The sequence below is a fragment of the Chanos chanos genome, chromosome 7, assembly GCF_902362185.1.
Source record: "Chanos chanos chromosome 7, fChaCha1.1, whole genome shotgun sequence".
Classification (NCBI taxonomy): Eukaryota; Metazoa; Chordata; class Actinopteri; order Gonorynchiformes; family Chanidae; genus Chanos; species Chanos chanos.
Genome location: NC_044501.1, coordinates 35,597,990 through 35,618,882, shown reverse-complemented (window position 1 = coordinate 35,618,882; position 20,893 = coordinate 35,597,990). Strand labels below are relative to the sequence as shown.

Genomic DNA, 20,893 nt, shown 5'->3' with positions numbered 1-20,893 from the left:
ATAATTTATTATTTTGAGAAGTAGAACAGCCTAGATATATACCACATTGGCCTTGCAACTTGTATTTAGAAAAGAGTTAAGATGAAAAATACTAATAATAGAGTTATGAAAAATTTTCTAAAGCATTAAGAATTTAAAAATACAGTGGTTTGGAATGCTTCAAAACATACGGGTTTTAAAAGACATTCAGTTTTAGATAATATGTCTGAGAATTTTGTGTTTTACCGTCAAGTTTCGTTTCCTTGGAAAGATAATATCAATTGTCACAACAGGTTTTTTAGGGATTCATCAGGTTTTTTTTTTCTTCAATTTCCTTCAGTTTGTGAGATTATAATAATAATCCATTTTGTTCAGTGAAATTTTGTACCTCTCATTTTTTTTGGCTGAATATACAGATTTATTCTCTTGGAATTTTTTAATTGTACATTTTAATTTAATATTTTTTTCTCTTCTATTTATTGGACAAGAAATGTTCTCCCCTGTTCTTGTTAGGATTATGAGAGATGTTTAAGGTTTTCTATTCTAATTTCTCTGTAAAATTTGAAAAGGGAACTTGTAGGGGAGTTGTCTTCAATGGTGCTTACCCCTCCTCAAATCCCCTAGATACATATATCTATATCGATATATAGATATAGGTATAGATATACATATAAATGATACTTTTAATGAATATAACTTCACTTTCCCTGTAGATGGTAGAGCACAGTTGATGAAGAGGTTGACTAATCAGAGGCTGTTGTGTGTATGTGTATGTGTGCGTGTGCGCGTGAGTGTTTGCTTTTTTGACACGAGAGCTGAGGCCACTTTTTTTTTTTTTTTCTTTATTTTCTACACAGATGAAGTCAGCCTCTGAACTAGATTTAAAAAAAAAAAATTTCACTGTAATGCATTAGGACCCCTATTCACCTGATCGGTCATTAGCTCCTAATGTGGAGGGGGAAAAAAGGTTTTGGAATATAAATCCAGACCATGGTTCTTTTTTCTTCTTATAAGGAGTGCTGATGCTTAATGGTGCTATGTCAGTTGCACAGTCTAGTTGTAGGAGAACACATTTGCCATAACCACCAAAGTTGGCATCATCTCTGTTGAAACTGTTTTTTTTCCCCTGTCACATACTTACTGTAAATACGGTGGCATTTTCCTGGAATGAGATTTCAGTGTGAATGGGGTTCAAATGCATATGATTGAACTGTATTTTTTTTTTTTTCTTCTTAACCATTAGAAACTTTAGCTGAAATTGATTATTTCACAGTATCATGAACTGTTCGTTACTGTTATGATATAGAAGGTGCTAAGTTCTGTTTTGAACAACTCTCTCTCTCTCTATCTATCTCTTTTCATTTATTTTTTGTTTTTACAGAAAAGAAATCTATTTTTCCTGTTGCAATATACCCTCCTCTCTTCTTTTTTTGGTGGTCATTTATTTAAAACTGCACTGTTTTAGAAAATTCACAGACAACGCAAACTGAGCCAGACCTGTTTTAAACACTTTTTGTGAATTTGTGTGACAGTACTATGACAATTAATATTAAATGCTTTTGATAAACTTGTAGCTGTTTTCTGTTGACTGAATTATACTGCATGTTTACAGTGTTTTTGAAAGTGTTCTTGACCATAACAAAGAAGGCATATTAACTTTCCCTAAGAAAACCCCAAAACAAAATCTCAACTTGAATAATAATACCAACTGGAAATTCTACTGAGATTGTTACAAAGGTATCACTTTTTAGATTGTTTTTATGTTTTTAAAAAGGTGTTACTCATAACTTAGAAGCACACTATGGCCTGCAAGAAGGCCCAAAGTCCTTAAACAGAAGCCTTAATCACAGAATCGTAGGGTGTATTGATCATAGTTTCATATTTAGGCTAACGGGGTAAGACACTAGCCATTTTTTTTAGCTCATAACACGCACAAACACCCACTATCAGTGCGCAAATCCAGGTCTGTCTGAAATATTTAATCAAAGATCTCTGGCGTTGTCTGTTTACTCGTGTAGCGTTTTAAGGTTCTGCGCTCGTCTTTATCTCGTATTCGCCCCCCCCCCACCGGGCCGCTGACGTGGGTGCAGGCAGGAGCGTGTGCGTATTGAGTTGAGGGTCCCCGTCCCCCCCCCCCCCCCCCCCTAAAAAATACTTTTTCCGGTAGATTGTTTATAGACGTGGGCTCGGTGTACAATAACACATTGGTATGGCTGAAGTCTGAGATGTGTTTGGCAGTGGAAGGACCACTTGTTGTTTTGAGGAGTGTGAGAAAAAGCCTCACTACATGCTGTAAATACTCCACTCCTGCACACCCACACACAGCCTGCGCAACTGCAGCCAACATAAACTACGGAAAACCTGGAAAAAAAAAAAAAAAAAAAAAGAACTGTACTGATCAGATAAAGTGAACGGTTTGAATGGCCATAACAAACAATATTATTTTTTGTTTCAGCAGATTATTGATTTTAAACTTGATGTTAAGTAAGGTTTGGAAAAAAAAAAAAGAACAGGGTATTGGGCAAATAACAGCATGACTGGTATAGTTCATTATATGAAATCTCCAAACGAAAGAATCCATTTAATCATTTCTTAAGGCAGAAATTAATATATGGTCTTCTTCATGTTTTTGTTTGTTTTTCATTTTCCTTTGGTCAATACCCAAACAGATATGCTCTGACGCATCCAATCAGACACATCCAAAGACTTTGTGAGGTGTTCATAAATCAAACTAAGAATACCACAGTGAGCTCTACACATGCACACACAAGCTTTTTAATTTCCACATTTCTTCATTTCCCTAACTTAAATTCCAATCTCAGAAAGAGTAGATTTATTTAATTTAGTCAATCTGCAAAATCATGCACAGACTTTATGAAATTCCCCATCCTTACCACTATACTCAGGAAGATCAATTTCAACTGTTCAAATGTATTATTATATTTCTTGAGAGGTTTTCAAATTTACTCTTATTTAGGACAGAGCACAGTCAGAACACTGTTGTCCCCACATGGGCAGACAATGGAGCTACTACTCCAATCTCAGTGCTTTATAAGGTTAAAATAGAGAATGGTGTGTTTGTGTGTGTGTGTGTGTGTGTGTGTAAGATGGGGATTAGTCTGCACAGGCTTGCGGATTTCCCGTTTTCTGCTTCAGCAGGAAGACCACTCCACCCCGCTCAGCACACTGAGCCAGCCACGGGGGTGGACGGGTCAGTGTGAAACGGACCCTGTTCCATTCACAAAGCCAAGGAAGACATAATATCACCACAACACTCACCACAATGCAGACTAAATTAGCGTGTGTGCGTGTGTGTGTGTGTTTGTGTGTGTACTTATTTGAGGTGTAACACTCAACCGCACCTTTCATTTCTGAGAACTTTCACAATAATAGAACCAAATGACCTGCAGCGGCTGCCAGCGGTTGAATGCTGTTGATTAGCTTGGCCGTTACACGCGGAGCCCGTGATGAAAGAGCTTTTCTGGCCGCCCCCCCCCCCCCCCCCCCCGCGCGCCGTACGGGCCAGGGAGGAAGGAGAGGCGTCTCGAGTCTGTCATGAATCATCTGCATCCACAAGCCCGATCAAAAATAATCACACTCCTTCACATTATCCAAACGTACAAAGCCTTACGCAACCCTCGTCAGTGTAGACGCATATTTTATAAGAGGAATTTAATGGGTACAGCTCCACGCAGTGCTATTTCACGTCTACCTATTTGCAACTTATAAAGATTTTGGTGTGGAACAGTGATTGTGCCTGATGTGTTGGAAGCTTCTCTAGACACAAATCTTACTACGTTCAAATGATTGCTTTTCTCATTTAGGCTATTCAGTCTCTACATCACATCTCTTTAAAACCATATCCAATCTGATGATCTTTCACTGCCTCTATTCAATGTAAACTCCCTGGCACTATAAAAGCTACATGCGATTTAAAAACTAAACTGGTCAAAGGACGACTGAGAAAGACACAGCGACGCAGAACGCCTATCAGCGTTCCATCTTCTCAAGCTTTCTGTTCTTTCTGACCCCTTTCTTCTTCTGGCCATCCACCCTTTCACCTCACTCCTCCCTCCTGTCTTCTCTGAAAATGTGACCCTGTGGAGTAATGCCCCAATGGAAGGGGAAAGGTAAACAAACAAGGTCAGCTCAAAAGGAACAACAAAGGAAGAGTGGAGAGAGAGATCAGACAAAAACATGGGGCAATCTCAGACACGACTTAATTACGAGTCTGTGATCTGAATGCCCGGCTGGGTTTCTTATCTGTTACGCAACCCAGTCCCCTTCCCCAAATGCCTCCTTTCTTCTGCCCATGTGCTATCACAATTCTCCGATACGCTTTTCATCATTAAATAGATGAACACAACGTTCCCACTCATTCTCTCTCTCTCTCTCTCTCTCTCATCTCTACATCTCTCTTCCCTACCATCATTCTTCAGTGATCCTATGGCTTTGCCGTCTCTGATCCTACACTCAAACGGCCCAACCCAAACGTCCACACGCACTGCAGGCTAAACAGCACCCTGAAGACCACAACAAGTGTTGTATATCTTCAGTCTTTCTTCTTTCACGGACTGTTTCAAAAACTCCATTTGTTCTAAGTCAGAGTGTCTCGTATGTTTAGAGATCAGGGTTTCCGCTAGACGGTAAAATTGCCGGTTTTTTGCCTGGTAAAATGTGATTAAAAAAAAAAAAAAAACCTAAATTAAAAACTTGTCGGTCAAAACGTCCAGTAATAATGCTCATACAAAACGTTCGAGAGTAGACACAATGGACACGTTTGATTTCAAGTCGGCAGCAGAGGACTTTGCCGCAGTGAAAAGAAGGAGAAGATAAAAGGTTACTTGGCTTTGTGATGCAATATAGGCCTAGCCTTTTTTTTTAAAAAAAAAAAAAGGCTACAGATGTTATAGACTACAGATGTTTTGTAATAGCTTGCATTTTAGCGGCTAATGTTGTGGTTTTGCTCAGTTGTTACTGTTCGTTTTGCTGAATCGTTACTGTTCATTAAACAGTCAGACTGATTTGAGGTCATTGTCATTCTTTCATCAGCCTAGGTGTAGGCCTATGTTATATTTGCGTTTGTAACGTAGACTGTTATTGAAACGTGACCTGTAAGTTTCAAATTTGTCCGGTAAAATAAATTCTTTCCGGACACCGGAAAGATACTAATCATTGAACGTGTTTGCTTATTTTGTGTTTTTAATGGAAATATTATTTGAAGAATGGCTGTTTAAGACTTCTATATCTGCATCTAACTGAGAAACACACGGATGTTGGTTAGAAAGACAAAACCATTTAAGAGTGTGTATCAAGTTAAAAACAACAGTGAGACTGAGTCATATGTCTCCTATGTCAGGTAGCGGAACACAGTCGAGCACACGAAGTAAAACATTCCACGCCGAGGGTGAAAAATAACATTCGTCATGAAGCCAACGGTGCTGACTCCACTAATAAGCTGAAAATACAGATGTGTCATTTCTGGCACAGATCACTTACAGGAAGGCCAAAAAATAAAAAGAATGGTTTTACTCTAGACACTGGCAGATTTGCGCAACACGTTGAAAAACAACCCTGGTTCATTTTGGAGGAGGAGACGTGTGGCACTAAAACACGGAGTGAAAAAATAAACAGGGTGAGCGAGCTGATCAGACGCTTCTCTGTGGTCAAGTGTAGTTACTGGGCCTTTTGTGTGTTTCCAAACTCATCATCCCCCTCACCACCGGGGGCTCATTTCTTTCTCCACCTCCGTAAGGGGTGATTAAAAGCCCACCCCTCAGCTCTTTAAATAAACACTCCCTCTCTCCACACACACTCAAACCCCTGGCTCCACAGGTTATCAGAGAGGGGAGAGAGACAGAGAGAGAGAGAGAGAGAGAGAGACAGAGAGAGAGAGAGAGAGAGAGAGAGAGAGAGGGGCACAGAGAAAGCACATGCTTGGACAGAGTCGCTGCAGAAGAAAGGAAAGGGGGAGGGAGAGAGGGAAAAAAAAAGAGAGAGAGCAGGAGGAAGGGAGGGAAAAGTGAGGGGCATCACTATAACTGCCAAACTGGACACTGTCAATACTCAGAACCAAACAGGGTGAGAGAGGACAAACACAGAGAGTCAGGGAGACAGGGAGAGTGAGCACACGCGTTCGCGAGGAGGTGATGCTACAGCTGTGAGCACACACGTTCAAAGACAAGCGACAGAAACGAAGACAAGATCAGCATCTGAGAGTGTAACTCAAGTGTGGATCCCCAGCATTACAAATACAGGACAGTTACAAAAGTTTGAACTTATATTAACGCTTTGGCCATTGCTCTTCACCTGGACCCAAGCCTGAAGGACAAGCGAACTAAAAGCGAGAGAGCAAAAGGAAAGGGGGAGGCAAGATTAAAAAAAAGGGAAGAAAAGGAGGAGAAAACAGGGGAAAGAGCTACCAGGCTCCACATCACACGGTGAGTGCTAACACTCTACAGGAGATTTACTGCATAGAATGATAGACTCTGAGTGATTCTGAGGGGAATTTATGCAATAGCCTAGGCCTTATCTGTTCACTCGTAATGCTCTATATTTGGACAACATTCAACTGACACAGGCAGAGTACTGAAAAAGCCCCCAGATCATCGTCTGCACGGTTATGCATATTTAAGTTGGGTTGTTAAAAAAAATGTGCATATACACACACACAGATATATATGTGTGTGTGTGTGTGTGTGTGTATACATATATATATATATATGTGTGTGTGTGTGTGTATGTATATATATGTATGTACGTATCTGTATAAGTATACATACATATATATATGTATATATACACATACATACACACATAAAAAAAGAGAGAACAGGCACTTCAGAACACACTTGTAAGGCTGCATTACTGAACTGGTTTTCACATTAAGTCTTGTGATTTTGGCTGAAAGACAAATCTGGTTTAATTCCCAGAAAATTTGAAAGTACCCCCCCCCCCCCCCCCCCCCCCCCCCCCCCCCTCCTTTTGCCTTAGAACAAAAATGTGGTAACTTGGTAACTAGTGGAGTGGGTGGAGTTTTTTCTTTCTTTCTTTCTTTTTTTTTTTTGAGTCTGACACACCAGGCTAACAGTTCATTCCCGCCAATATTCAGCACCTATGACACAACACCCAAAAATATTTACAACATCAAAGTGGCCTCCGAATAGAAATCTTAAAAAAAAATAAAAACACTGCGTACCCAAATACAAAAGGAGGAAGCTAACACCGCCATCAACACACATGCAGACCGTTTTAGCCAACCTAACACAGGGCATGCGTCTGCTATTGTCACTCAGTGCCTATGTCACTGACCTGCTTTGGGTTAAGACTGTCTTGTCCTCCATCCTGTGTTCACTTAAAGATTTAGTGCTCCAGAGAGAGGCACAGAGTATTCCTGGACGCTGACCTCTCTCTATTGTTCTAAGGGCTGCAACAAGATGGTCTGGACAATGGTTAGACATTTTGCCATTAAGAGAGTGGGGGTTGGGTGTTTGTATCCGATCGTCATATTTAGCACTGTTTACACTCAAATTGTTCGAGAGATTGCCCTGTGACGTCATTCCTTTTCCCCGACACTTAATCCTGCTGTGTGAACATCAGCCTCGTGGTTTGATATGTCACAGGAATCGTTTGTTGTAATTCTGAGTTTAAACACAGACAGCCCACTTAAAAGTTTCAAGTTTCTCTCACAAATGTAGACAAAACTCCAGTGAGCACCATTGTTTCTGCTCTCAAAACACACACTCAACACACACACGCACACACACACGCGCACACACGCGCACACACACACACACACACTCTCTCACACACACACACACACACACACACACACACACACACACACATTCACCTAAATTGTTTGAGATTTTTTTTTTTTTGTTAAAGTCTTGTTTCATCTTTCCATCATGCTCCCTTTCATCTTTTGAACACATACACACACATGCCTGTAAGTGTCTGTTACTTGGGACCAATCAACTTTGAGATAAAAATCACTCCCTGATAGGCTAATTTTGAAGTGCATAAGACTGCTTTCCTGTTGATAAATGATCTAACCCCACTATGACCCCTTGTCATTCTGTCCACCCAGACTAAACAAAAAACTCAGATATACATGCACTGTGTATATCTGACCTGCTGTTAGAACTCTACACAACCGAGCCAAGACTCATCCTGCACCCAAAATACGCCAGAATCTCTCAAGAATTCAAAGAATGTGCTGGGTCTTAAAAAGGGGAGAAGCAGCTGTAACCGTTGAAAAGCACTACCAGTCTATGCTATGCGGCTGCTTCTAGAGGACGTGAGGACAGGAAAATCAAATACAGTGTTTGAAAAGAGGCTGCACCAACATGTGTGCAAAAAATCCAATCCAGTGTGCTGTGCAATTCCTTCTGAATTAAATTACGTCACAATTTAAACTGAATTATGATGACATAACTGAACCCGAATTATGACGTCGTAGCTGAAGATGTACCGTGATTTTGTGAACTCAGTCTTGGATTCTCTTTCTTCACAGGTGAGAATGAGTATGAATGGCACTCTAGAGAAGGGGGCCCACCATCAGGCCCTCGATCTGTCTGAAGAACTCTCGCCTCATAACCACCTCCACCAAAATCATCAGCACCTTCATCACTCCAACTCAGTGGCCTCCACCGCTCCCGCCACGACCCCCGTGGGAGACTCCCGGGTGGTGGTGCCTCCGCCGTATTTCATGGCGGAGGGTGGGGGAGGAGGGGACGCTCCTCTGGAGCTGAGGGGTTCGCTGGACTGCTGGGCCTGCTCGGTGCTAGTGACAGCTCAGAACCTGGTGATCGCCGCCATCAACGCCTGCCTGGCCGGACTGGTGTTTGGGGTCATCCTTACTCCAGCTATTGTCATGGTGGTGTTTGGCTTCCTGTGCCACTCTACGGTAAGAGTGTGTGTTCTGGGTTTTTTTTTTTTTTTTTGAGGGAGCAGCCTCAAGAAAGTGTAATGAGTTCAGAAACTTCTCGGATTGCTGAGCGATAAAAAAAACTGCTGCCAATAGATATCACTGTATTAGAATCAAGTTCAGAAATGACCTAACACAAGCCCTTTGAAAGATATTTCATGACTGCTGATGTCCTGTTCAGTTTCACTGAAAGGAAGTGTTGTAACTGTGTTGGTAAAAACCATCGTTTGAAGCACATGTGCATGCATATTTAAGGGGTTGATAAGAGAAGACATGACATGGACTGGCAGGGATAAAAAAACGTACTGGAAATCCATTTAAATTACTTGAGAATCAAGGTAATGTTCAACCAAAGGTCTCAAATATTCTCCAGAAGATTAACAGGGACTTTTAACTAGGAATTAAAGTGAAGCTAATCTTGTAAGCTGAGCTGTTTCTTAGAAGTCTGAGAACGAGGGGAATTAGCGAAGCCAAGATCAGCGGAGACAGAGAGGAAGGTGACGTGGGTGACGTTAGCCTCGCAGACGTTTCACGAGAATCCTGTGGGTTTCGATAAGACCTGTAGCCACCTCCAAAGTTGCGTGCGTCTCGCTGTTTCTTCCTCCGTCTCTTGCACTCCCTCTCAGGAACGGGCCAATGAGCAGGAAGTTATGCAATGCCTTAAAGGTCTAAAAAGTACTGAGACACAGATTTCCCCGTCCTTTCTCTTTTGCCCCCTTCGTACGCCTCCTCGTTGTCCCGAGGCCCAAGCCCTGTTGCCATTCTGGGTCATTCAGGGTCAATGTGCACGAATGGGGCCGCATTCACTCTCTTCTCCAATTACCAACCTCTTAAAACACAGGTTTCTTCTCCATACAGACCAATTAGTCCCCCTTGTGACATTAGATTAGATGGGGATTAACCCCAAGGAGAAAAAACTCAAACAAAAGAAGGGAGACAGGAGAAACAGACCACCAAAGCGCACCAGGGATGGGGAACACTGTACTGATCACTAGGGGGTGTGCGATATGTAGCGTCTATGATCATATCGCAATTGTTGTTTTAATAACAACGTGAGCTGACATTATCGAGTATGTCACTCGCTTTGCAGAAATCAAAAACACACCTTGAGAGACCACGCATTCACTGCATCACGTAGCCTATTAGGATAAACTACTGTACCTGCGCATTGAAAGTGCACGTAGTGTGCTAGCACAGGCGTACATGGTCACCGCACAACAAGTTCAGCTAGCATAGCTGCCTAAAAATGCATGACTTAAGTTAAAAATGAATGAACAAACAACGCCAGGAGACAAAATACAGACACCACCAGCCTCGCAATCTACATTGTCAGATTTAATTGCTAGACATGGATCCTCCTCACTCACATGGAGGTGGTTTGGCTTTGAAAAGACGGGCGTCGCTCAAAAGGCGGCAATCTGCAAACTATGTCGGGAAATTGGCTGCCGTTAAAGACAGCTCGACAACTAACTTGTTTCACCATCCGCAAACCGTTTGATCTCAATAATACTTGCACTGGTGATTTCAATGCTTTTACTTGAATGCTTCAGTTTTAAGCAAATAAATAAGACCTGTTTTCCTGAAATATGTTGTTTCCATTAATATCATTAGTAGGCCACACTTAATGTCATACTAACAAGAGTGAGCTAGGACAACGTAAGACTTTTACAAACACATGTTTGAAGGATGCAAAATATCATCTACTTCAACAAACTCCCAGAAAATATCGAGATATCATTTTTTTCAGGAGGGATATTTTTCAGGAAGGGTACTTTAACTCTACTTAAATTAAATTTTTTTTATTTAGCAAGAATACTTCTACTTTTACTTTTTCCACCCCTGCTTTCATTTGCGTAAAGAATTACCCGTGTAACTTTACCCATCTGATGTTCTTCCAAAAATATTATTCTTCATAATCCCACACATTGTTCTTATATTGTTGGGAACACCAAGACAAATACAGACATAGTGGTTTAACTCTTATCACTTCAACTCCCATCCCTTTCCACTCCTCCTTTGTTTACTGAACAGCACTTCTTCTTCTGCGTTACATTCTTCACCTCCCAGTGGGGAGAGCTGGGATGTGTGAGGGTTACTCATTTCTCCCTTTCACATTTTTACGCTCCTTTCAATCCATTTAACCAAGTACATTCCTGACACCACTCAGCAATCTCCAAGATGCACTGGGCTATGGAAGTTTTTAACTGCCTGCCAAAGGCTACCAAATCAATCTCATAGTTGGATATGCCTTTAAATCGCAGTATTCAGAGAACAACTCAATAATCCTCTGATCCAAGATCTAAACCATTTATTAGGCTTTTTTTAGATGAAATCCAACACCACATGCATACAGTGTTTAAGATGTTCTCTGACCTAGAAGATTGTTAAAGCTCTGTGTGTGTGTGTGTGTGTGTGTGTGGTTTAGCCTGACATTCTTAGCCTCTGTATCTGCTCTGTGTCCGTCCTCACCTCAAAGACACATTCCTCCAGAGGTACATCATTTCTCTCTCCCCCTCTCAGCTCTCCCCTGTCCCTCATCTGTTCATCCCGTCATTTCTTTCACCTCTCACTAAAGCCCTTGCACCTTCAACACACACACACACACACACACACACACAGATGTCTTCAAACCTGTAAGGACTCTGCAACATGGCAAACAATCCCATAAACCAGTGGAGAACCACCAAAAAAAAAACACACACACATACACACAAAAAAAAAAGATATATATATATATATATATTTGACAAAGCGTAGATTATGTTTGATGACAGCTTAAACCAGAATGAGACATTTCAGCACAGACATTATGCTACTCTTCTTTAACTTGAGTTGGTCTACATCGTCTCCTCGAACCCTATTAATGAAAGCATTCGCTCCCCGCTGTGCTTTCCAGGTGCGTCCCCACGGCACGGCTCACTACTGCTCGGACCTGCTGAGCGACGGGGGCTGTGTGGCATTGCTGGTGGTGGGATTTCTGCTGGTGACTCCTCTCCTGGTTCTGGCTCTGGCCGCGTACTGCCGCCTGGCTCGTCACCTCCAGCTCGGTCTCTGCTTTATCCCCTACAGCCGCGCCGTCTACAAGAACCTGCCCCCCACCCAGCACCGCGGCCTGGGCGGGGGCTGCTGTGGCAAACGCTCCAATAAAGAGAGCGCTAAGGGCAAAGTGTGGGTATGAGAGGAGAAGAGAAGAGAAGAGAAGAGAGGAGAAAAGAAAAAAAAAAAAAGAAAACGAAGGAGGAGGCGAGGGAAGAAGGGAAGAAAAGATGTGGAAGGATAGTTTGGGGCCTAAACTGACACATCAACAACAACAACAAAACAACAACAACAACACAGGTAGCCTATTCCTCTTATGGAGGAAAAAAAATGAGATTAATGTATTAGGTTGGTTGTAAGAGAGAATAGCATTTATAACGTACAACTAGAGATCAAAGCGAGTGCAGCGGCTCTGCAGAGGACAAAAAAAAAAAAAAAGACTGAGAGCATATAGAGGATCTTGGAATAGTTTGAGAGATCATTATAAAACATAACTGCCTCTATTGGGTATGTAATGTATCTTATATTTTCTATAATGTGAAGACTGGAATTGATCCAATTTCTATTGAAGATGAACTCAAAATACTACACAGTTCGGTTTCTTACTTTTTGTAAACAAAAAAGCACACTGGAAGCCAATCTACTATTATTGTATGTAATGTTCACCTCATTTCATACTCATACGAGCACAAATGACGAAAAGAACAAAAATATAAGAAGTATTTTCTGTGCAAAAATAAAAAAAAATGACTCTTTTATGTAGTGAAATGTAAACCCTGATGTAATGTTTAAGAAACAAATAAATAAAACTACTGTTTTTTTTTTTTCCTCGATAACATTTGGCTACATACATCCAATCAATCACTGTGACACAGCAGCATTGACTGACCAACAAACAACACTGGACCTAAAGCAAACAGAATTTATAACAACTCTGACGGACACCTCGGCTTCAGAGCACCTTTACTGTAGCACTATGACTATATTTGAGTTTCTTCATTTCTTCGATTTTCTTATCTGGCAAAGCCAGTAAAAAAAGGATATCTAAAACATGGGCTTTAAGTCAAGGCTACAGCTACTGATAGGATCCATACATGTACGTTAATTACACACACAAAAAAAAACTCCTAATGACTTTCCACAGATACTACATAAAATGTTAAAAGAACCTCGTACTGAAACTCCATAGTTTTCCAAAACCATCCCGGCATCCTCTTCACTCGATTTTTGAACACTAAAATCAGGGGAGAGCGCGAACGCAGTCCCCCACTACCGTAAATTATGCAGTCGAGATTCGCATAGGTCAGCACAGCCGGAGTGCAATGGCTGAGCCTCGCCATGGGTGAACCACCTTCTTGATCATGGTATCTCCCCTGCCAGGTAAGTATGAGTTGGTGAAGAACTGTGTGGCGATACCAAGGAGACGGTGACGATACTGATATTGCGTAGCTAAGTACGACAGCGCTGACAAACGAGCCTATAACTAACCCACACGCTACGGTTTGTAACCACAAAGCAAAAGATAACAATTGTAAACGTATCTCCAACCATCACAACACGCTCGATTCTATCCTGTGACGCAAAGTGTATCGCAGATGACAGATATTCTTAAAATGTACAGTGGCAGATCATCAGAGGTGGCACAAGTAAGAGTAGAAATACTCTTGCTTAAAAAAGTACTCAATACAGAGTTAAACTGACAACCTTTTTTGTAAATTGTAAGTGAGTGACTATTTCACACTTACTTAAATACTTTTCAGAAGGGATATTTTAACTCTACTTAGCAAAGTACTTTTTTAGCAAAAGTACTTTTACTTTTACCACCTGTGCAGATCATACACGCATTACAGCAAGAATGCTTGTGCGCTACGTAAAAAGAGAAATTGAATTCAAAAGCACAGGCGTAACTGGCATTTACTGCTTCATTTGGAACAGTTTAATCAAGACTTAAGAATCATGAATATCACGCTCGCATACAAACGTAGAATTAACTAATGGCTTTGAAATATTTGTACAAACTCAAACAAGTTTTGCATGATTCACTAGTATGTGAGCTACGACAGATTAACTAGCGGTATGATATTTGTACTGTTTGGCGACTTTTTAATAGCGTTGATAATATTTTTCAGTTTGCTTACCACAACCCGGAAATAAAGTGTACTTCCGGTGCAACCGCTGCTGAGATAAGATGCAACAAATGAGGCACGCGGAACATACGAGCAGACGACAAACTCTGTAAAGCTGAAAATAAGACAGTAGCGGGGAAAAAAATTTGATGTGAAATCATATCGCCATAATAATCAACGCTGCTTTATCTACCGCTTATAAACACGTTCCACCATCTGCCGTAAAAATGCTAATCACTATTCAACAACAGAATAGCTAAACACCGGGAAAAACTTCAGTCGACATGAACAATGCCTCGAAAGTATTGCTATAAGGCTGTACTTATACACATAAATACGTACTGTGTGTAAAGTCATCTTGTTTTAAACTTATTATTTTCCCCGAAAGGGGAGTGCACCGTTCCTGGAGGTACTGCAATACCAGGTCGATGCGTGGAGTGGACGGAGCAAGCCCCTATTCCATCTCCCTGTTCCAAAAATCAATTTAATATATGGTCCCCGGGTAGGGGACGTATCAGATATTAAACTGATAAGAACAGATACTACACTTGATCTTAGCCAAAAGGCCGAGAAGCGATACTGAGGAAAGGTTGACGAGAAGTATGTAACGTTCAGGAACACAAATCACTATTGTGGGACTCAGTCTAAATGTGAGTCCTAAACGTACCAATAAGTTATACATTGCCTTTTTAAAATAACTAGTGCTCTATTCTGAACCACAATAGTCCAAAATGACTGATCAATGTAAAAAAAGTAGCTGTATCAAATACTCCCAACATGGCACAACAACCAATCACATTATAGAACGAGTCTAACTGACTTGGAGCCATCTAAAAATTCTTATTTAACCAGAGCCAGTCATTATAGGATTACACAAGACACACTGTTGTGTTTCAGAAGAAGATTCGATACATTTGTAATGTTTGTTGAAAAACAAAAGAATAATCTTAAAGCACTATGTGCACTCTAGTGGATTGCTGTGGAATTACAACAGAAAGAAGAGGCGCAGTTTCCCTCCAATGGCCTATAAAGCGTCGCTGATCTGTTTTAGCATTTAAAATGAACTTGTTCAAAACTTTCAGACACGATTGGAATTACATGAAACTGAATGTATTCCACGGAATTCTATATGAGCCTATTTTTTCTCTGGACTTCTAAAAACCAAACACAGGTATTTGAGTATACACTATCACTTTCATATTCTAAAATGAAAACCATTTAATCAAGAGAAATCTTAAAAATGATACTCCATGCTTCGAGCGCGTAGAGAGCTTACATGTTTAAGGCCAAAGTTCTCTGAACCACACAAATAGTCACCGAAATGAAACACCCGATATTCTGTAACAAATTTTAATCGAGAACACTGCCGATAAGGCGGGGTTTCAATTAGCTAGTGCAACTGAAACATGGCTTATGAAATGTGGCTGATACTTAAACTATTAGCTAATGACGAAAACTCAAAGTAGCACAATATTGAGCCCTTTCATTACATTTTAACCGAAGATAGCTTATTAAATACTCCATTACAACGCTTTCATCCCTTTCAAACGCCTGAAACACATGCCATACAGTACAACATACTGATCCAAGCCATGTATGACGATATATTTCGCTTCTTCCTTTTACCAAAGTAATCAGGGGAGAGCGCGAACGCAGTCCCCCACTACCATAAATTATGCAGTCGAGATTCCCACATTTGGGGAATTCGCATAGGTCAGCACAGCCGGAGTGCAATGGCTGAGCCTCGCCATGGGTGAACCACCTTCTTGATCATGGTGTCTCCCCTGCCAGGTAAGTATGAGTTGGAAACGGACCGTAGACGAGAGTCATTTCGCCTTGTACAGTTCACTTCAACGGTGATCGCTAACGTAACTGATCCGAACTATGGTTCTACCTAATGAATGAATTACTGTGCTTTCGATCTACTTTAAACGCACAGTTTCGAATATTTTAGGTTTTATTAACGAAATGCTGCTTAAAAAGACATGATTACCCATAATGCCCCACATATTTTAGAATATCCGCATATTTTGTAAACCAATGAGAAATATTTCTAGAATATAAGCGTCGTTAGAGCGTTAGTAACACGCTTAGCATTTTAGAGCAGTGGTTGAGAACGCTATAATTCATAGCAGCCATCTACATCCATTCTTTTGCGAATATTTTGAAAACAAATCACAGATAGATACAAAGTAAAACCACTTCCTGCGACTTGAATTCAAACGTAAGAGGAGCTATACTGCTTCCGGGATAAGAGCATCGATTCCAGCCCCCTCTGTTTTCCCCAAAGGCATCTGTTTTCAGAGTTTTTGTGGTTCTAACAAAGGTTCGAGACACAACCACTCCTTTCTTATAAGTTGATTTTCGAGCGAAGCCTATTTATTTCATTGCACTGAAAGAATCCCAAACTGTTTGACCACAGTTAACTATTTGCTCATAAGACTAAAGTACAACTATGTCTAAAGTGGCTATTTTCCGGGGAGTATGGTTAACCCACAAAACCTCTCTTATTCACAATTTCATTTATATCTCTAACAGACACTGTTAAAGACTAACATTTTGATCATATATTTCCCCGAGTGAAGACTGCACCGGCAGAAGCAAAACAAAGTTAACGTCCAATCATATCGCCCAAATGATCAACGATGCTTTATCTGCTGTTTATTATACAGTTCCTCAGATTGCTGCAGAAAGTTCAACTGAAACGAATGGGCCATCCCGGCGTTCGGAGGTCCGATATTTCTTAATAATGACAGCTGCCACTGGCAACGGCTTTTGTGCTTCTAATTCACATCTTTCATAGCATTCCGCAAGTGGTCCGTTCTCTTATCGTAACGGAAATTCATGTTAATCTGCAACAAGTTGACCAGTCTGCAGGCAGACTAATAATTTGCTACGCAACACCTGCAACTTTAAAGCTCTATTTGCTAGAAGGACCATTTCGCGTCGGGGTCCTGTTCGTCCTGTCCAGATTTATTTTTCGACCATGACCGGTGGACTATACATTATCCCTTACTTAAAAATGCGTTCCAGCTGTCGTTCCTTCATTATACTGTAAGGGTGTTAACCACTATTCAACAACTGAGTGGTTTAACATTAAGGAACAGCACTTTAGTACGTAAGAACTTAGCGGATCAATGTCAATTCACTTATTGGAGGCGTTCACCTAAATGAGACGCTTTTTTGTTCTTCTTTTCGTGGCTCACATGCTCCGCAGCGGCTGTAAGCGGCAACGCATAGAATAAGTGATTGATTACGCACACACGCGACTAACATCATAAAACTTTACGACCAAGGACGTTCACAGCATGAAAATTAGGAAACGTCATTCTACATAAAACTGTTCAATGCAAGATTTCATATCTGGAATAAAAGAGGAAGTTGACTACTATTCATTTATTCCATCGTTTTGTTACACTGAAACAGGATTGCAGATAGGGGTTTGAGAAACTTCACTGGCTTTGATAACTATGTTTTATGTTTTAGCAGACACACATTACCATCTTCATCGGAACAAAAAACACAGTTGCCTAATTTGAACCAAGCATTTACACACAAGTCATCAAACCAGTAAAGCAACTGTGAGTTGATTTGAGCATCAAAAGCACTTTTTGAGACAATACCTGTTCTGTTTCAATATCAGCAGTAATAATATATATCTTTATTCTTAGGTACGCCAACTTTTCCACCCATAAAATTTTCCAGCCATAAATTGCCACCTTTTTATTACACTGCAGCTGATAAATCTATTAAATATTAACAACATTAATGAAGAAATAATGTTCAGAGCTTTTGGAAACGTGGTAAAACCAAGTTATTTTTTTTATGACAACACAGATTCCTTCACCCATCACTTTTTGAGTCAGATTACAGAGAAGTCGCCCAAAACATACATAATGACTGAATGCACCCATGCATTTTACAACACAAAACATGAGTACCTGTATCTATATATCTCTGAAACCCATGAAGGCTTCAGTAGGATTGTGTAATAAGGCAAAGCCTTCAAGGCCCAGACATGCTTATCCTGATTCACTTGACAATTTGGTGTATGCATGGTGCAATTACTGTATCTGAAGTCAAATGTAGTATTATTTTCGATAAATTAACAAATCAAGGGAGGCAAGTCTCCATAATGTTGTAATCAGAGGAGCATCTATAGTGAAGCTGAATTATGAGTCCTGATCAAGTCCTATTCAGTAAAACATTTTATTAATTATGGAATAATGCACATGTACATGCTCTCAAACTTAAACATAACTACAGAGACTTTTACAACACTGGTGCTTAGACTAATTTAAATCCACCCTGTGTAGTGTCATGATAACATATATCTTTGTACTCTTATGAGGTACTCTGTTTATGAGGTAATAGGATCTGACTGATGCACTTCTTGTAAGTTGCTTTGGCTAAAAGCGTCTACTAAATACCATGTTGTAAATTGTAAGACTTGTTCTCTGAGAATCAACTGAAATCCTTCGCTGTTTAGTAGAGAACTTCCTGTAATCTTAATGGAGAACACATTTTCCAAAGATATGGTTGTTTTGGGGGCAGGGCATTTATAGGAATTTGTTCACTTTTTTTTTCTTCTAGGAAATAACCATGCGACCAAAAGTCAAATCTGGTTACTATTTTCACTTTGTCAAAGAACTCATTCAGAATGGGCCAGTTCTCAGAAATGACACGTTCAGATCATTTAAGACTGTGTGTGCAAAGTGTATCTCCTAATCTAGTCATAAACCTGTGTGACCTTTGACTAATTATGAACGATAACACAAGTATATATCCCTGCTGATATCAAAAGTACATTTAACTTACCATTGCTCCAAAGTGCTGCAGTACCAGTGGCTGACAATGTGGATCTGTACCTTTTCAGATATGTTTCTTGGATACAAATTGATTTTTTTTTTTTTTTAATAATTATGAGAGAGGTCAATGTAGTCTGTACACAGACATAGATATCTGGTTATTCCTTGAGTCACATTGCACATTGATCTCTAATCTGATACAAATGGAGACTTTCAACTACATACACATACACAGGCCCTCATACCATGCAAGTTTTACTGATTTACATTAAGATAACTGACCATGTCTTCGAAGTGGTACAGTGCTGTTCCAAGACCATGTGGCTTTTTACAGCAGTTTCACCCCCAGTTCTTATTCCAGAACCAACTGAGACTTTTCACCAGCTCTAGGAGAGTTCCCTGTAATCTGAAGTAATTCTGTTGTTTGCATCTCTCCATAGATACACTGCTTATTTACTTACTTTCTTTCTTTTTAGGGGGTGTGGGGCTGATACTTTCATTATCAATGATTTCATACAGAATTTTAAAAAGCCTGCAAATACTGTCTAGATGTATTGAGATCTTAATGTGTGGCCCTGTCATTTGAAACCTACTACATTAATCAGGTTTTCTGTTCTATTTGTTGGATGTTTTAATGTAGTCTACTCTTTCAAAAGACATTTTAATGTTTGCATTAGACCGATTCAGTCAGACAACTTCATCCTGTGTATTACTGATGTATAGAACTCAGAATGGTAAAAGTGAAAATTAAAGTACTTTTGCTAAATAAAAAACACTCTAAATAGAGTTAGAATTTCCCTCATGAGGACTACTTAATTAAGAGTACAATAGTCACTCACTTAAAATGTACACAAATGGTTGTCGGTTTAACTCAGAACACTTTTTTTTTTTAGCAGGAGTACTTCTACCTTTACTTTTGCCACCTCTGATAGAACTTGGTCTTGTCATGTCCAACATCTCACCAATTATTAACGACGCTAGTGGAAATTCCAGTTGAAAATCCAGTAGCTAGGAGCTTTGCAAACACACTCTCTCAGGCTCCTGGATCTTACAATGATCTGAAATGATTTGTTTCGGCAAGAGAAAAGCCATTTCTCCCTCTAGGATCGTTACATCATGGCGTACCGCACAACGCGGTAATAAATGACCTATCCCTCGATCAAACAGTTTGACGCTGGTTATCAAAACGTTAGACGGCCGGACCGTCGTGTAAAAGCGGCCGCGAGCGCACGGTTAGCTGCCCGCCATTTTGCGACTAACCTGGAAACTCAGTAACTCTATAAATGTTTTCCCTCCCTCCTATAAGCAAACTAAAATATTGTACGTGTGAGAGAAGTTCGCGAAAATTATATTTTTTGATTACTCCGAAGTTCGTTCTGGGCCTTGTCTCAGCCTCCATGTTGTAAACAACGATGGCCAGATGAACTGTTGGTTGCATTACATATACTTGCACCCTGCTAGTATGCCATCAGCCGAGCCTTCAAGATCTGCGTTGGTTAGATGATAACGAGCGGAGAGTTTGTATACATCAAAATGGCCTTGAAGTTCGTGACCGACTATCTTTCGACGTAGTTAAACTGTTTAGAAATTTCTATTTTGTAGTGCGATATGCAAGTATTTACCGACGTTAACTTCGAAATAGTTATTATTATCATGGTCATATCAGTGCAGCTTGTCATCTGTCTGACTAGTTAGCTAACCTAGCTAAGTTGTTCTTACATAACCTTTCGAGCTTTTCTTAGATAACCTTTTGCAAAAGCACTGGTAGTTAAACAAACCGTACCAAACTATTTAACACAACAAATAACCAAAGAAAAATTACACGTAAACAGTTTCAGTAAGCATGAAGACACTTACCGATTCCGGGTGGTACGATTCTTCGTTACAAAACCTTCCGTGAGTTACGCGTAGAACTCAGTTACGCGAACGTTTGACCGTCAGTAGAGTGGACAGTAAGTGCGTGCGTAATTGAATGGTGAATGATTCGTCACTGCTGGGATGCGGACTAAAACTGT

The 20,893-nt window shown here is 40.3% G+C and overlaps 1 protein-coding gene, 2 non-coding genes and 1 pseudogene across 3 annotated transcripts; 1 reads left to right on the top strand and 3 right to left on the bottom strand.

Annotated features, from left to right (window-relative positions):
- The first annotated feature begins 8,500 nt into the window (after positions 1-8,500).
- Positions 8,501-12,086, top strand: tmem88b (transmembrane protein 88 b). The gene is made up of 2 exons (XM_030780903.1): positions 8,501-8,887; positions 11,805-12,086. The coding sequence occupies exons 1-2, from the start codon at positions 8,501-8,503 to the stop codon at positions 12,084-12,086; spliced, it is 669 nt and encodes a 222-aa protein (XP_030636763.1).
- Positions 12,087-13,185: 1,099 nt separating this feature from the next.
- Positions 13,186-13,332, bottom strand: LOC115817741 (uncharacterized; annotated as a pseudogene).
- Positions 13,333-14,457: 1,125 nt separating this feature from the next.
- LOC115817701 (U2 spliceosomal RNA) lies at positions 14,458-14,648 on the bottom strand. Its single transcript, XR_004025491.1, has one exon. It is a non-coding gene; the product is annotated as a U2 spliceosomal RNA (small nuclear RNA).
- A 1,057-nt stretch (positions 14,649-15,705) lies between these two features.
- On the bottom strand, positions 15,706-15,869 carry LOC115817707 (U1 spliceosomal RNA). Its single transcript, XR_004025496.1, has one exon. It is a non-coding gene; the product is annotated as a U1 spliceosomal RNA (small nuclear RNA).
- Between the last annotated feature and the right edge of the window lie 5,024 nt (positions 15,870-20,893).

Excerpts from the sequence above, each read along its gene's own strand:
- tmem88b (XM_030780903.1), top strand. The coding sequence starts at position 8,501 with ATGAGTATGAATGGCACTCTAGAGAAGGGGGCCCACCATCAGGCCCTC. Across the intron at positions 8,888-11,804 it reads GCTTCCTGTGCCACTCTACG|GTGCGTCCCCACGGCACGGC; the intron begins GTAAGAGTGTGT and ends TGTGCTTTCCAG.